The sequence below is a fragment of the Podarcis bocagei genome (assembly GCF_964188305.1).
Source record: "Podarcis bocagei genome assembly, chromosome: 11".
NCBI classification, from domain to species: domain Eukaryota; kingdom Metazoa; phylum Chordata; class Lepidosauria; order Squamata; family Lacertidae; genus Podarcis; species Podarcis bocagei.
In genome coordinates this window covers 64,461,729-64,478,206 of record NC_138136.1, presented here as the reverse complement: position 1 = coordinate 64,478,206, position 16,478 = coordinate 64,461,729, and the positions used below count along the sequence as shown (strand labels likewise).

Genomic DNA, 16,478 nt, shown 5'->3' with positions numbered 1-16,478 from the left:
TGTCAGGCCCGTCTTTACCTGGGGGGTGCAAGGGGTGCTGTGCACCCGGGCGCTGAATTCGGGGGGGGGGGCGCCAAATGTATACCTACTGCCCCTTTTGATCAGTGGCAGTGAAAAGCAATGGGGCGAAAGTCCTTGCCCCCGTCACTCTGTAGTGTCAAATATTCCCAACAAGTCAGGAAACAAAAGCAAGCTATTACCGTATTTTTCGTTCTATAGGACGCACATTTCCCCCTTCAAAAATTAAGGGGAAATGTGTGTGCGTCCTATAGAGCGAATGCAGGCTGCACCGCTAAGCCCAAAGCCAGAACAGGAAGACGGAGCACTGCACTCGCTGCTCTAGCTTGGGGACGGTGCCTTCACCCCACTGTCCTGCAGAAGCTAGCAAGGCTGTTCCCAAGCCAGAACAGCGAGATGGAGGGCTCTGTCTCGCTGCTCTAGCTTGGGGACGGCTGCGCACAAACCTCTGCAGGGCAGCGGGGCGCTGCGCTCCAAAGGCTTCAGGGATCTTTGAGGCTGGCGGTGGGGGAAAGCAGCGCTTCCCCCCACTGCCAGCCCCACAAGCTCTGGTGAATGTACCTTGAACGCACCTTGTTTTAGAGGGGGAGAACATGAAAAAAAATTTCCCCCCTGTTCTCCCCCTCCTATGGTCCAGTGCGTCCAATGGAGCGAAAAATACGGTACTTCTGCTGTCTGCTGTGTCGTTGTTACAGGTGATAGATTTTCCTCCCCCCCAAAGCTCAACAACTTTGAGTTTGCCCCCCTAAAAAAACCTGGGGGCAGCTAAACTAAATTTGGGGACACTGGTCGGATCTTTGCACCCCGGTGCCACATATGCTAAAGACGGCCCTGGTTGTTGTTCCAGCTGGCATTTTAAATGAAGTCTGGTTTTGCAGTTTTAACAGATTTCCCTCTTCAACGTGGCCATCTGTCAGGGCTGCTTTAGCAGAGATCCCTGGGTTGCAGGGGGTTGGACTAGATGGCTCTTGGGTCTCTTCCAACTCAAAGTTTCTATGATTCTACATTTTGCATCTCTTGCACACCGCCTGGGGGCAACTGGCCTGATCCAACAGCATCTTCTTATGCCCTTATGGAAACTGCAGGAGGAGAGGGTGCTTTTGCACTCAGGGGCTTCCCGGGGGGGGGGGGGCACATGACTGGCCCCTGTGAGAACAGGATTCTGGACTCGTGATTATGGTGCCACAAAAGCAGGGCCAGTGGCTGATGGGAGCTGTAGTAGGAAACATCTGTTACATCAGAGGAGACACGGCACTGGGAAAACCCAGGGCAGAAAAATTGGGAGGCCGTGGGGAGAAAGGAGGCAGGCAACTGAACAGATTTGTCCGTGGTCTTCTAGGCTCAGCTCTGGCCTCCGAGGAGAAGATGGAGGCAGAATGACAGAGCTCTTCCGTTTCTGCATCCTGGCCTGCGGCTCCAAGAGGCAGAACACGGCCTGCTCGCTTTTTATGGCTGCTTAATTGTTGCAACGCTTATCTTATTTATGATTGTAATTGTACGTTACCGCTCTTGAATTTTGCAAATAATTTGTAATTGTATGTTATTGCTCTTGAACTTTGCAAATAATTATACAGCTTGTTTCATTTGCAAAACTTATCCCGGTTGCAATTCAGTGGACTGCTTTGCTCTCTCATGCAAGCTGAGGCTTGAAGATTTAGGGCAGCTGTTACCAGCGCAATCTGGCTTCAAGCTGGAGCTGTGGCTGGGAACCGGGGTTCTGTGTGAAGGAGAAGGACTGAAGCCCCTCTCCCTTCCTCTGGCAGAAGGGAAATCTCTACAGTTCACTGGCAGGAAGCCATGGAAGTTAAACTAGGGTATGACTGGAGTACAGACCTGCCGCTGCTGCAAGGTTTTTGCCCCAAAGTGCAGCTCAGAAGGTATGGGAGCAGTTTCAGCCTTGGGCAGAAAGATATGCATTCTGCCCAAAGAGGATTTGCAGCACAAAAGAAGACAAAAAAAGGAAGCGAATCGGCATAAAATCTGCATGTAGAAAGTTCTTCCTTAGTCACAATCTCCTTTCTTGTCATTTGAATGCATTGGTTTGAAGTCCTCCACTCTGGAGCAGCAGAAAACAAGTTTGCTCCTCTTCAGATAAAGGTAAAAAGGTAAAGGACAGTTAAGTCCAGTCAAAGGTGACTATGGGGTTGCGGCACTCATCTCGCTTTCAGGCTGAGGGAGCTGGCATTTGTCCACAGACAGCTTTCTGGGTCATGTGGCCAGTAGGACTAAACCACTTCTGGTACAACGCGACACCGTGATGGAAACCAGAGCGCACGGAAAAGCTGTTTACCTTCCCGCCGCAGTGGTACCTATTTATCTACTTGCACTGGTGTGCTTTCAAACTGCTAGGTTGGCAGGAGCTGGGACACAGCAAGGGAGCTCACTCCGTTGTGGAGATTTGAACCGCCGACCTTCAGATCAGCAAGCCCAAGAGGCTCAGTGGTTTAGACCACAGCGCCACCCACATCCCTTCTCCTCTTCAGATATTAAAAGAGGGCTCTCATATCACCTTTCAGTCTCATTGAGATTCCTGCATTGAAGGGGATTGGACTAGAAGACTCCAAGAATCCCTTCTGACTCAACAATTCCACAATTCGTCTTCTCCAAGCTAAACATCCCCAACTCTCTCAGCCATTCCTTGCAAGGCTTGGTTTCTGGAGCCTTGGCCATCTTGGTTGCGCTCTTCTGCACACCTTCCAGCTTGGCAATATCCTTCTTAAACTGGGGTGCCCAGAACTGGACTCCAGGAGTGAGTGGTTCAAATTGCACATCCGAGGTCCGGCAGCCCTCCTGGAACTTGAGAGCAGGCTTGGTTTGTGTGCCAGGAGTCATTCCTCTCCAGTGGCTGTGGCTTCCATTCAGAAAAGGCAGAAGGGGAGTGGATGTGCTCCAGATGTCCACACGCCCCCCTTCTGAAACTCCAAGTCCAGGTCTTGGGGTGGGGAACAGAGAACATTGACTTCCACAAAAAGGATTCTAGGGTCCCGGCACACCAGGAAGGTCATAAATCCAGCACTGGCTGAGCTGAACAGACCCAGGTGTGCTGGTCCTGTGGGTTACACGAGAGGCGAGGTCTGGTCCGTGGTCAAAGGTGCAACATGGAGGCAGTCCGTAGTAGCTGGAGCTGGGTGCAGGGCAGGGAGTCGGGTGAAGTCAGGAACAGGCTTGCAAATCGGGAGCCAGGGCGGGTCTGGAGCTCAGGCAAAATAGCAGGATGGGGTTCAGGCAGGAACTAGCAACCAACAATGTTGCTCCCGCAACTTGGGACTGGGGCTGGCCGGCAGGCTTTTATCTGCCCCGAGGCATAGGGCGGCCCTGATCCTCAGGTGACTCGCCTCTCCTCCTGTGGGAACCCTCTGCAGCTCAGGAGAGGCTGGAGGGTTACCGGACCCAGAGGCAACCTCCGCTTCCTCTGACAGGGCTGAGAGTGGAGCACCTGCAGGCAATGGGTCCTCCATCACCTCAGGGGCCAGAGCAGACTCAGCTGATGCCTGCACCTGAGGACCCAGCACAGGTAAGGACCCTTCAGGCTCATGCCCCAGCCCCGGCTCAGCTGGTTCTGGAGGCGGGGAATCCTGTGCAGGCTGGGATCCCTCAGGTTCAGCATCTGAGTCCGAATCCCAGGCCATCACACCAGGTGACTCTGCAATGCTGCTCCACGTCCGAGGCTGCGCATACGGAGCCCCAGGATAAGGAAGGCTGCACCAGCTCAGCAGTGGACCCTGGGATGAGGGAGAAGATCACATGTGCCAACTTTTTCCAGGTGTTTGCTCCTCCGCAGGGCGGCCAATGTCTCCCTTGGTGTCAGTCGGGTTCCAGTTTTGCAAATCCACATTAATGTGACGATGGTACAACGAGAATCGAGGGAGGGGAGGAGAGGAGAGGGACCAGATGTGGGGAGAGATTTTAGCAGGTGGGTGTCTGACTGGAAGGGAAGGCACAGGAGGATGTAGATCATAGAATCATATAGTTGGAAGAGACCATGAGGGTCATCTAATCCCCTGCAATGCAGGAACATAGCTGTCAGCCTTCCCCTTTTTTAAAAGGGAAATTCCCTTATTCCGAATAGGATTCCTCGCAAGAAAAGGGAAAGATTGACAGCTATGTGCAGGAATCTTTTCCCCAAAGTGGGGCTCGAACCCACAGCCCCAAGATTAAGAATCTCATGTTCTACCAACTGAGCCAGAGCCTGCAGGATCAGGCCAATGACCCATCTAGGCCAGCATCCTGCTCTCACCATGACCAACCAGATGCCTTTTCTGGGAAACCTACAAGCAGGATTCGAACACAAGAGCACCCGTCCAGCAACTGGGAATTGGAAACATCACTGACTCCATCCATGGAGGCAGAGCACAGCCTTTTTATCAAGGAGCCATCCATGATTTTGTCTAATCTTCTTTGAAAGCCAATCATGTCAGTGGCCATCCCTACCCCCTGTGGCAATGAGTTCCATAGCTTAACTATGCACTGTGCAATGGAGTCCTTCCTTTTATCTGTCCCGAACCTTCCGACTTTCAGCTTCATAGGATTAAATAACAACAACAACAATAATAATTTATTATTTGTACCCCGCCCACCTGGCTGGGTTTCCCCAGCCACTCTGGGCGGCTTGCAACAAAGTATGAAAATACAGTAGTCTGTTAAACATTAAAAGCTTCCCTAAATAGGGCTACCTTCAGATGTCTTCTAAAAGTCAGACAGTTGTTTATTTCCTTGGTATCAGATGGGAGGGTGTTCCACAGGGCAGGTGCCACTACCGAGAAGGCCCTCTGTCTGGTTCACTTCTCAAAGTGAGGGAACCGCCAGAAGGCCCTCGGTGCTGGACCTCAGTGTCCAGGTAGAACGATGGGGGTGGAGACGCTCCTTCAGGTATACTGGACCGAGGTCATTTAGGGCTTTAAAGGTCAGCACCAACACTGTGAATTGTGCTCGGAAACATACTGGGAGCCAGTGTAGGTCTTTCAAGACCGGTGTTATGTGGTCTCGGCGGTTGCAGATGTCCACGACTTCTAGTTTTATGAGACACAGAGAAATATTTTTCCCTCTATCCATTTCCTCCACACTAGGCATCATCTGATAAACTTCTCTCAAGCTACTTGTGACTCGCTTCTTTTCTAAGCCAAAAGTTAACCTTAACTATTTGAGGCGAACGAATACATGTATCTGTGGGACAGTGGAAAAGAAGTGCTGTCAGGAAAAGCACACTTCTAAAAGGAGTAAAGGAAGCTCAGAAGCAAAGTCTCCTCTTTCTTCCCAGAGCAAAAGGCTCTTTTCATGCATATTTATAAATTCTTTATCCCACAGGTTCAAGGTGACTGGAGAGCAGACTGAAACCCTCATCAGACGACTGCCTTGCACGGACAGCTCTCTTTGAAGCAGCAGCCCTAGGATAGGACAGCTCCTGCAAAATCACTGTCAGGAAGAACTACTGGCTGCACACTTAGCACTGAGCCGCGTTCAAGGTTCCGGTAGCGATTTACACATAGCCGTCAAGCGTCCCTTATTTGGAGGGACAGTCCCTTATTCCCAGCGCCATGTCCCGCTGCTGTCCCCTATTGATGGATGTCCCTTAAATTTCCCGGGTTTCAAAGGAAGCAGCTCCTCTCCCTCCCTCCCTGCCGGCCAGGGAGGAGGGAGGCTCCAACTGTGTTGCTTGGCTGCCCGCCCCGCCCCCCTCCGGCCTCCTCTCACCAGCCTCGGCCCCCGGGAGCCCCTCCCTGCCGGGACTGGTGGGAGCCTCGGGCCCTTCCACCACCATCCTCCCCGCGGCCGCTGAACTGAGCTTCTCTGCCTGGGGCCTCCCCTCTGCCCGTCACCGCCGCTCCCGCTAGGCCGTACTTCGGCTGTGCCTCCGAAGGACCCGAATGAGATGGGCAGCCTGGCATGGTCTATGAATTGATGAGGAGCCTTGAGAGGAGAGCGAGGGCAACCGTAGAGAAAGCAGTTCAGAGAGAGGAGGAAGAGGAGGAGGCGGAGGCGCGGGCAGGTGTTCCAAGGGCTACAAGGGAAGGACCGCAAACGCTTCTGCCATAGATTTTGTAGTGGTAGACTAGTATAGATGGTCTGATCTGCGGGTTTACTTCGGGCGCTATTCCCCCCCCCCTTCCTCCTGTCCCACCTGATGGAATTGAGAGCTGCAGATGGAGCAAGAGAGAAAAGATGCAGAACTGCAGCAGCATCTTCGTAGCTTGGACTTCGTTTTGCGCGAAAAGTGGTTGTTGCTTGTAGTTATTTAATTGCAGTGTTTCATCGGCTGGTGTCTTGAGCAGCAACCTCTGGAAACGAAGGGCTAAATACCGGCGCTGCTCTCCAAAATTATCTGGTCCCTTTTAACTGGTTGGCTAAAATCCCTTATTTTGGCTGCTGGTCCCTTATTTTCAAATCTGTAAGTTGACAGCTATGGATTTACAAAGCTCTGGAAGACTTAGGTCCAGGGCACGCCAGAGATCGCCCAAACACTTCTTTCCCAGCTCGATCGCTTAGATCATCTGCCGAAGAACTGCCGCTTGTTCCTCAAGTTGGTGAGGCTCACCAGACAACGAGAAATCCAGCCTTTAGCACCGTCATCCCAGTCCTGCGGAACTCTCTGCCACTGGAGAGTCAGCAGGCAATTGAGAACACATCTTTCTGCAATGGGCAATTTATGTGTGTTTTTAACTTGGATGTGGTTTTAATTGTACGGCTTGTTCCATTTTTATTGCTGTCAACCGCTTTGATATATTCTTTATGACATGGCGGTATACAACAATCACTATATATAAAAAATGTTTAAGTATAACTTTATGAAAAATACAGAAGCTTTTCTACTAGGGATAACGGACACAGGTATAGCAAGTGAAGATCAGAAAATATTCCTCTATGCCACAGGAGCGGCAAGGATCCTAACTGCTAAAAACTGGAAAAAAGAAATTGTGCCAACAAAAAAGGAACGGCAAGACAAACTGTTAGAGTCTATTGAACTGCCTAGATTAACAGAGGCAATGAGAGATCACACTAGACAAGAGTTTCGAAAAGCAGGGGGGGAATGCAGAGAATACTTCACAAAACAGTGTCCTAAAATACATACCTGGACTTGTTTCGATTAATGTCTGCAGGAGACTTTGTGGATATTTAAGTTATAATTAGAAAAATATGAATAATTATTCATAAAGGAAACAGCTTAAAAGAAGTAAATAAGGAAGCCAGATACAGGATAAAGGAAGTCTTTTATTTGGTTGTTTGTATTGTTGTATGTTATGCTCATTGTATGTTATGTTCACGTTTAATGAGGGCGGATTTCTGTATTGGGTGGGGTGGGGGGTTTATGTTATGTTGTAAATAAAATTTCTATAAATAAATAAATAAATAATCACTACAAGTGATAAATAAACAAACAAATACAGCAAGTCTGGGGGGGGGGGCTGGATGCAGCCGAGCACCCCTGACACTGCCACCCCTGTCCTGTCCTGACCGCCCTGCTCCTTCTTTCATGAGTCGGTGCCTGGGAGAGGATCCGTCCCGCTGGCTGCAGGGCAATAAAACCTCAAACTATCCCCAGATGTCTCTCTTGGTGCATTAGGGACCCGTCATCTGCGCATCACATGGCGTGTCAGAGGTGGCGTCCGCCCTAATCGCCTTTTGATATGCGGAATAATTAGCCGGGCCAGGATGCTGCAATTTTAATGCTGTGTGTTCTCTTCCCACAATTCGCCCAAGGCCTCCAATAGAAAAAAGGGGGGCGAAGTGTGCGCTCTCTCAATGCACTCGTTGTCCGTCCCCCCCCCTTCTCTCCTTTGCAACCAGAATGCAAACACCATCTGTCCAGGGTGTGGGAGCCATTAGGGCTCCTGAAAAGCAGATCAGGATCCATCAACGTGGCTCGGCTTTCGCCCTGGCCCAGGTACGCTCCATGCTCTGCAGAGCAGCAGCCAAGAGCTCCCTTGGCCACATTTGCAACACTAAGACAAGAGTCTCCCGAGTTGCTTCCCACTCAGAGCATGTGGAACGCAACAAACTTGTCCCTGCAAATCCTGGAATGCTGACCCAAGTTTAGGAGCACTTCAGTGAGCGAGTTCAGGACTCTATGAGTTTCTGGAGTATTCTCCATTAACTACCGTATATTTCCGTGTATAAGACTAGTTTTTTTTCCAACAGAAAAACAATGTTTAAAATTGGGGGTCGTCTTACACATGGGTAGTGCCTGTTAGAATTCTTGCTCCGTGATTGCAGTCATGGGATTGTTGTCTTTCCCATGATGGTGTATGTTTTGACTCCACAAAGTGGGAAGTGACGGAGACAGGATGTTTGTGTTACTGTATTTCGTGAAGTAGGACTATTGTCCTTTGTTCTTTCTCTTTGCTGTCTGATGCTAGAGAGAGAGGGAGCCATGTTGCAGTGCTCCGTGTGTGTTTATATGTAAATAAAGTAGATTAGCCAAAATGCTGAGTTGCTGAGGTCTGTTACGCATGATGCGCAAACTCTGCGGATCCCTAAGTGTGCCGGTGTCGGTTGGCATCGGTCGCTGTGATGTTCGGGCAGAAGAAAGCTTTTGAAGCTCCTGAACGATTGACCAGGAGGGAGAAAACATGCCAGTTGGGCATGTGTCTCTGCCAGGGTTCTACTCGAGTGTAGACTGAACTCCTGACAGTGCTGGGGGGGGGGGAGACGTGGTATTGGTTGACACTGCAAGCCAGAGATGGTCTGTAGCGTGTTACTGGTGTCTGTGGCAAGGGGTGGTGTTGATTGGTTGTTGCTGCGGCAATTGGGCGGGTAATAGGCTGCTTCTGCTGGCGAAGGGACAGACGTTAGGAGGTTTTTGCGATGTGCGCGAGTGAGTTTTTTCCAGCAACCCCCCCGTGGGCAATTCCCCCCCCCATTTTCTAAATTTTTAGTCCTCAAAACTAGGGGGCATCTTATACCTACGGGACCGCCTCTCCTGGCATGCCCCATGGAGGACCTTAAGGTCCACAAATGACAACACTTTGGAGGTCCCAAGTCGCAAGGTGGTTAGGTTGGTCTCAACTAGGGCCAGGGCCTTTTCAGTACTGGCCCCGACGTGGTAGAGCGCTCTGTCACAAGAGACCAGGGCCCTGTGGGACTTGACATCTTTCCGCAGGGCTTGCAAGACAGAGCTGTTCTGCCTGGCCTTTGGTTTGGACTCAGTCTGACCCTTATGTTTCCCTTCCCTTATGGTCTTGATCTATGGGCTGCTTTTAAAACAAGGCTACTTTTTAAATATGCTTCTCCGAGCTCTTGGGAAGGTGGGCGGGCTCTCGCTCCCTTTCCCCGTCACACTCCCAGTGTCTACAGAATTGCAGAGTCTGAAGGGGTCCCGAGGGACATCTAGACCAACCCCTGTGCAACAGGAAGCTCAGGTAGGCCAGAGAGGGGTGATGCCGTGCAGCGGAAATCCACCAGCTCGCAGAGTGCTGGGCTGGAGACTCACTCTATAAGGGAGCTTGTCAGGGGACTGCCATCGGAAGAGGGAAGGGAGGCAGAGGGGCAGTTGGGTTACAGGGAAATCTCTGAAAATCTTGCAAAGCAGTTCCTCTTCCAGCGGTGGGGAAAGCCACACCTCTAGTGGGGAAGAGGGAAAGGGCCTAGAGGATGCTGCTGGGAGCCTCAGCACTGTTCCTGGCCAAGCCGGCCAGGAAGGAAGGATGCCTCTTCCGTTGCCCACTTTGCGCAGAGGTGTAAAACGCAAAGAAGGAAGGAAAAGGCTGGGGGTGACTAAGCCCTTATGTTGGGGGAGGACCCGGAAACGACCACTCCCAGATTCTGCTAGCGACTGAAGCAGACAAGAACTTGTGGTAAAGGTAAAGGGACCCCTGACCATTAGGTCCAGTTGCAGACGACTCTGGGGTTGCAGCGCTCACTTCGCTTTATTGGCCGAGGGAGCCGGCATACAGCTTCCCGGTCATGTGGCCAGCATGACTAAGCCGCTTCTGGCGAACCAGAACAACACACGGAAACGCCGTTTACCTTCCCACCGGAGCGGTACCTATTTATCTACTTGCACTTTGACGTGCTTTCGAACTGCTAGGTTGGTAGGAGCAGGGACCGAGCAACGGGAGCTCTCCCCGTCGTGGGGATTCAAACCGCCGACCTTCTGATCGGCATGCCCTAGGCTCTGTGGTTTAACCCACAGCGCCACCCGTGTCCCTCAACTTGTGGTACTGCACTGTAAATAGTTTCACACCAAAATAAAACCTGTAAAAGGTGGAATCCTGACTGGTTACTCACGAGCAACCACTGTTGCCATCTGACAGAGCTGAACTGTGAGGGGGGAGAGACTCCATTTGCCATTAGGGGGTGGGGTGAGGGGTGGTCTCACCTGTGCTGCCCCACCCCCAGCCCAAGGAGCCTTTGGAAGGGAGTTGCTGTCACAGACTTTGGAGGAATGTGCATTTTAATGCACTGAATAGAGCGGAGGATTTCGAGTCATGGGGTGTGTGTGCATGAACTTAACTCTGCTTAAGTTTATTTTTCAGCTGCTATTTTGTTAACGTGGTTAATATTGTTTTATAGGTTATAAATGCTGCACTGCTTTGTTAATTGAATAGCATGGCTTTTACTTTAATTGGGACGTGCAGCTTAGTTTTTTAGCTGTTGCTTTGTTAATAGTGTTTTATAGATTGCAACTGTTTCACAGATGATTTGTTGATTATTCGATACGACTCTTGCAGTGTTCGCGATGTTTCATGACGCTCTCCCGTGTTATTGTCATTTATCGCTTGCAAGCCGCTTTGGGATTCACTTGAATGAAAAGCAGCTTAGAAAGATAATAAATCAAATCAAGACACCCTCTTGGAAAACCCTGCCATTGCATAGCTTCTGAATCTTTTCTTGCACAACTCGCACCAAATACCTTTCAAACTGCATGTGACGCAGCAGCTGTCCTTGTTAATCCCTGCATTCCCTGATACTCTTAGACCCTGGTTGATGAGAGCCTGCACTGCTTTTGCACATTTCACTACGCTGTGATGCTTAACGTCACCCAAAAGGCGGTGGCAAGCAGGACCCTGAGGTTTTCCACGCTGGTGCTTTTCTTAATTCTCTCCTTCCAAATCCGGGACCTTGTTCCGTTCTGATCTCTTGCTCAGATGCTTGGAAAAGCCTTCCTTCTTTGCCTGCCCTCCGTTTCCTCCGAGCAGAGAGCAAGGCTGAGCTCGCCGGGTCCCTTTCTGCCATCCTGGCAAAGAGCCCATCGTGGGTCTCTGTTTGCTCAGAAGGCATCATTAAGCAAGCAATTCTGGTGGGACGGAGAGTGGAGCGGAAGGCTGGACACGTCGGAGAAACAGCGCATATTTCTGCCGCCATTTAAAATGGAAATGTGCCGCGACTCCGCACAGCGAGCAGCTCATTCCTGTTGGTGTGCAGCTGCAGCGGAGATCAAAGGAACACATCTCTCATTTTCCAGGCGATTGAGTGCTCTTCCTCCATCTTACTGGCAGGGAAGGAAATGTTCTGCCAGATATTCCAAGCAGGGAGCCTTCTCCAAGCCAGAGGAGGCCGGATCATCTCCTGGGGACCTTTATGTTTGGAGAATCCCTCGTATTGGGTGGTCCAGCAAAGGAAAGCCTGGGAAGACGCAGTTCCCACCAAGACAAGATGCCACAATCTATTTATTCCACAATCTATATGGATGCCGGCTAACAGATTGAGGTTGAATCCTGACAAGACAGAAGTACTGTTTTGGGGGGACGGGGGCGGGTGGGTGTGGGGGACTCCCTGGTCCTGAATGGGGTAACTGTGCCCCTGAAGGACCAGGTGCGCAGCCTGGGAGTCATTCTGGACTCACAGCTGTCCATGGAGGTACAGGTCCATTCTGTGTCCAGGACAGCTGTTTACCAGCTCCATCTGGTACGCAGGCTGAGACCCTACCTGCCCGTGGACTGTCTCGCCAGAGTGGTGCATGCTCTGGTTATCTCCCGCTTGGATTACTGCAATGTGCTCTACGTGGGGCTACCTTTGAAGGTGACCCGGAAACTACAACTAATCCAGAACGCGGCAGCTAGACTGGTGACTGGGAGCGGCCGCAGAGACCACATAACACCGGTCTTGAAAGACCTACATTGGCTCCCAGTACGTTTCTGAGCACAATTCAAAGTGTTGGTGCTGACCTTTAAAGCCCTAAATGGCCTCGGTCCAGTATATCTGAAGGAGCATCTCCACCCCCATCATTCTACCCGGACACTGAGGTCCAGTGCCGAGGGCCTTCTGGAGGTTCCCTTACTGCGAAAAGCCAAGTTACAGGAAACCAGGCAGAGGGCCTTCTCGGTGGTGGCGCCCGCCCTGTGGAACACCCTCCCATCACATGTCGAAGAGAACAACAACTACCAGACTTTTAGAAGACATCTGAGGGCAGCCCTGTTCAGGGAAGCTTTTAATGTTTAATAGGTTATTGTATTTTAGTGTTCTGTTGGAAACCATCCAGAGTGGCTGGGGAAACCCAGCCAGATGGACGGGGTATAAATAAATTATTATTATTATTATTATTATTATTATTATTATTATTATTATTATTATTATTATTATTATTATTATTATTTGCTTACAGGGGGAGGTTCAAGCCTTGTTTCTGCCCTGAAATGTGGCCTTGCAAAATGTGCTTTCTGTAGAATGGGCAGAGGGAGGGATACTAGCAACCCACCTCCAAGAGTGGCTGTTGTAAGAAGGAATCTTCCTTGGAGGTTTACAAAAACAGGTCGGTGGTAATCTGTCAGGGATTATTTCGCTGAGATTCCTGTATTGCGGGGGTTGGGCTAGATGACCACTGGGATAGAATCATAGAATCATAGAGTTGGAAGAGACCACAAGGGCCATCGAGTCCAACCCCCTGCCAAGCAGGAAACACCATCAGAGCACTCCTGACATATGGTTGTCAAGCCTCTGCTTAAAGACCTCCAAAGTAGGAGACTCCACCACACTCCTTGGCAGCAAATTCCACTGTCAAACAGCTCTTACTGTCAGGAAGTTCTTCCTAATGTTTAGGTGGAATCTTCTTTCTTGTAGTTTGGATCCATTGCTCTGTGTCCGCTTCTCTGGAGCAGCAGAAAACAACCTTTCTCCCTCCTCTATGTGACATCCTCTTATATATTTGAACATGGCTATCATATCACCCCTTAACCTCCCCTTCTCCAGGCTAAACATGCCCAGCTCCCTTAGCCGTTCCTCATAAGGCATCGTTTCCAGGCCTTTGACCATTTTGGTTGCCCTCCTCTGGACACGTTCCAGTTTGTCAGTGTCCTTCTTGAACTGTGGTGCCCAGAACTGGACACAGTACTCCAGGTGAGGTCTGACCAGAGCAGAATACAGTGGCACTATTACTTCCCTTGATCTAGATGCTATTCTCCTATTGATGCAGCCCAGATGTCCCTTCCAACTCTAGAATTCAATGATTCTTTGAATCCAGTTCAGACTTGTAAAACACCTTGTGATCTTTGGATGAAAGGCAATATAACTATTCCTTCGCTTTCCATTCACCAAGTGATTTAAACTGCACCTCATAATATGTATATATTCGGTCCAATGTACAATATATTTTTGTTCCGCATTCCGATCAATACTGTATCAAGCACCATACATTTGTGTGTAGTAGGCGTGCACAATATATATTTCAAAGCGTAAAAATGAAATTACTAATTTGTTGGAAGTTGCCCAAGAGTGGGTGAGGCAACCCGGTTAGATGGGCGGCAAACAAACAAGTAAATATTAACAACAACAGATTGCAAAGCATTTTGCAAACACAAAAGTGTGACGCCTCTCCCAAGGCAGAAGCCGGGACCAGCCACTATATTTACCTATCGCGAACTCGTCGAAAGAGATGGAGGTGGAGCTGCTGCCCAGAGCGTTTGTGACCGTCAAAGTCACCTTGTACTTCTTGCTGGAGAAAAGGTGAAGGTACCGGATGTAGCACCTGTTTTTGAGGGACACGTCCATGTCACACACAATCTCCTTGGAGTCGTGCCTGGAGAAAGAGAAGAGTTGAGGCTGAGATGACGCAGGGAGGAAAGGTAAAGGGACCCCTGACCATTAGGTCCAGTTGTGGCCAACTCTGGGGTTGCGGCGCTCATCTTGCTTTACTGGCCGAGGGAGCCGGTGTTTGTCTGCAGACAGCTTCCGGGTCATGTGGCCAGCAGGACTAAGCTGCTTCTGGCGAACCAGAGCAGTGCATGGAAACACCGTTTACCTTCCTGCCAGAGTGGTACCTATTTATCTACTTGCACTCTGAGGTGCTTTTGAACTGCTAGGCTGGCAGGAGCAGGGACCGAGCAACAGGAGCGCACCCCGTCGCAGGGATTCGAACCGCCGACCTTCTGATCAGCAAGCCCTAGGCTCTGTGGTTTAACCCACAGCGCTATCCATGTCCCAAAGGTAAAGGTACCCCTGACCATTAGGTCCAGTCGCAGATGACTCTGGGGTTGCGGCGCTCATCTTGCTCTATAGACCGAGGGAGCCAGCTTTTGTCCGCAGAAAGCTTCCAGGTCATGTGGCCAGCATGACTAAGCCGCTTCTGGCAAAGCAGAGCAGCACACGGAAATGCCATTTACCTTCACGCCGGAGCGGTACCTATTTATCTACTTGCACTTGACTTGCTTTCGAACTGCTAGGTTGGCAGGAGCAGGGACAGAGCAACGGGAGCTCACCCCGTCACGGGGATTTGAACCGCCAACCTTCTGATTGGCAAGTCCTAGGCTCTGTGGTTTAACCCACAGCACCACCGGCATCCCTCCCTTACCCCTACTTTCCAAAATTATCACAGTTCAGAACCACATTGATATAATGAAATACCACTTTACCCTCCACCAGTTAGGAAACTCTTTGCTGCATACATGGGTAGATACACCCTTCTTTGTTAATAATAATAATATATTTTTAAATTTATTTATACCCTCCCCTCCTCTGCTAGAGCTGGGCTCAGGGCGGCTAACACCAGTAAAGTTACAATAAAAACATAATGGGGGTAAGAAAAACACAATTTAAAATATGGGTTAAAATACAATTTAAAATGCAGCCTCATTTTAAAAGTCAAAACTATAAGGGGAGGGAAACATAAGGGTCAGACTGAGTCCAAACCAAAGGCCAGGCAGAACAGCTCTGTCTTGCAGGCCCAGCGGAAAGATGTTACTTCTGAATCCAAATTATATCCCATTTAAATCACTGTGAAAGGTTAGCCATGACTTCACTGACATCCTGCTCCATTTCAAGGGGAACTAAACACAGCTTGTGCCATCTAGATCACACTTGTAGTAATTCCTAAGGAGTCTCAGGCAGAAATGCCGCTGTTTGCTTGAAATGCAGAAAAGTGGCAGCAAGAGGTGTTGGCCAACGGGAGAACCGAGGCCTCGGAGAGCAGCCGCCAATCACAGCATCATGGAATGGTAGAGTTGGTAGGGGTCTTAAAGGGTCCTCTAGTCCACCCTCTGCAATGTAGGAATCCCAGGTAAAGAATCCTGGACTGTTGAACCTCCAGCCTCTGCCTAAAAACACCCAATGAAGGCGAGTCCGCAGGTGAGAAGACTGAGATGAACAGATATAAACGCCAGCTTCGTATATTTGTGGAAAATGGCCGGATTGGGGTTTCACATGAGGGCCCATATTCAGGGCTGAATTACAAGTCTGGGATTTCACACCCTCCCTGTACTATCACACAGGGCAGTAGCTACTCAAAAGAAGGAGTAAAATTCTGCACATGCTCAGAGACATTCTCCATTATTCAAATGAAGGAGGAAAGTCCGGCTCAAACTTAGGGTTGCAGCAAAATATCAGGGATATTTTGGATTGCAGGGTGCAAAGATTGAGGTGGGAAGAGAAGGGGAAAGTTCAGATGAAAGCATCATGTTCTCTCCAACCTTGAGTACGTACATCATGTTGACCCTGTCAACTCTCACAAGAAGAGGCACCACAGTCCTTGTTTATCAAGGAAACAGGCTTCGGGCTGCTGTCCTGGAAATAGAATTTATGTTTTCACCCGCCTCATAATCAGACCTTTGCTTTTTTTTAGCCCTTCACAAGGAGAGCAAGTCGGTGGCTGTTGTTCAGCACAAATAACGGTTGATACAGACAAGATCCTGACATGTGGGAGGAAATCTCCGCATCAGCACTTGCCACCAGATTTCACCTAAAGTGAAATCCCAAGCCGTATCTGGAAGTTCCAGTTCAGGCCAAGTAACAGGAGGATCTGGAAGGAAGCAAATAATTTTGATGAAGCTGGCTAAATTACTTGGGGATAGCGCACCTCTAAAATTGTCAAAAGGGAATATTTCTTCACATGACGGTAACTTGCGGCACTCTCTGTTGCGAGGGTGTGCTGAATTAATTCAGAGGAAGTAAATCTACCTTGGTTGACCATCAAAGATCAGGATCCTCAACTCACTTCCTGCGCCTTCCAGTACACTGCAGGAGAGGGCATTATGGCAAGCGGGGAGACATTGATTCCCCCTCCCCAAAAAGGCCACAATGAGCTGTGCCTACCCAAT

General features: G+C 49.8%; 1 protein-coding gene and 1 long non-coding RNA gene across 3 annotated transcripts in view; both read right to left on the bottom strand.

The window, feature by feature from the left end:
- CNTFR (ciliary neurotrophic factor receptor) overlaps nt 1–16,478 on the bottom strand; it is a 434,396-nt gene that overhangs the window by 31,597 nt on the left and 386,321 nt on the right. For both annotated transcript variants that reach the window (XM_081213125.1, XM_081213126.1), the window contains one exon: nt 13,800–13,966. In XM_081213125.1, the coding sequence (XP_081069251.1) occupies nt 13,800–13,966 (167 nt within the window). The remainder of the gene's footprint in view (nt 1–13,799; nt 13,967–16,478) is intronic.
- LOC308597426 overlaps nt 1–16,478 on the bottom strand; it is a 396,194-nt gene that overhangs the window by 45,956 nt on the left and 333,760 nt on the right. The window lies entirely within an intron of this gene.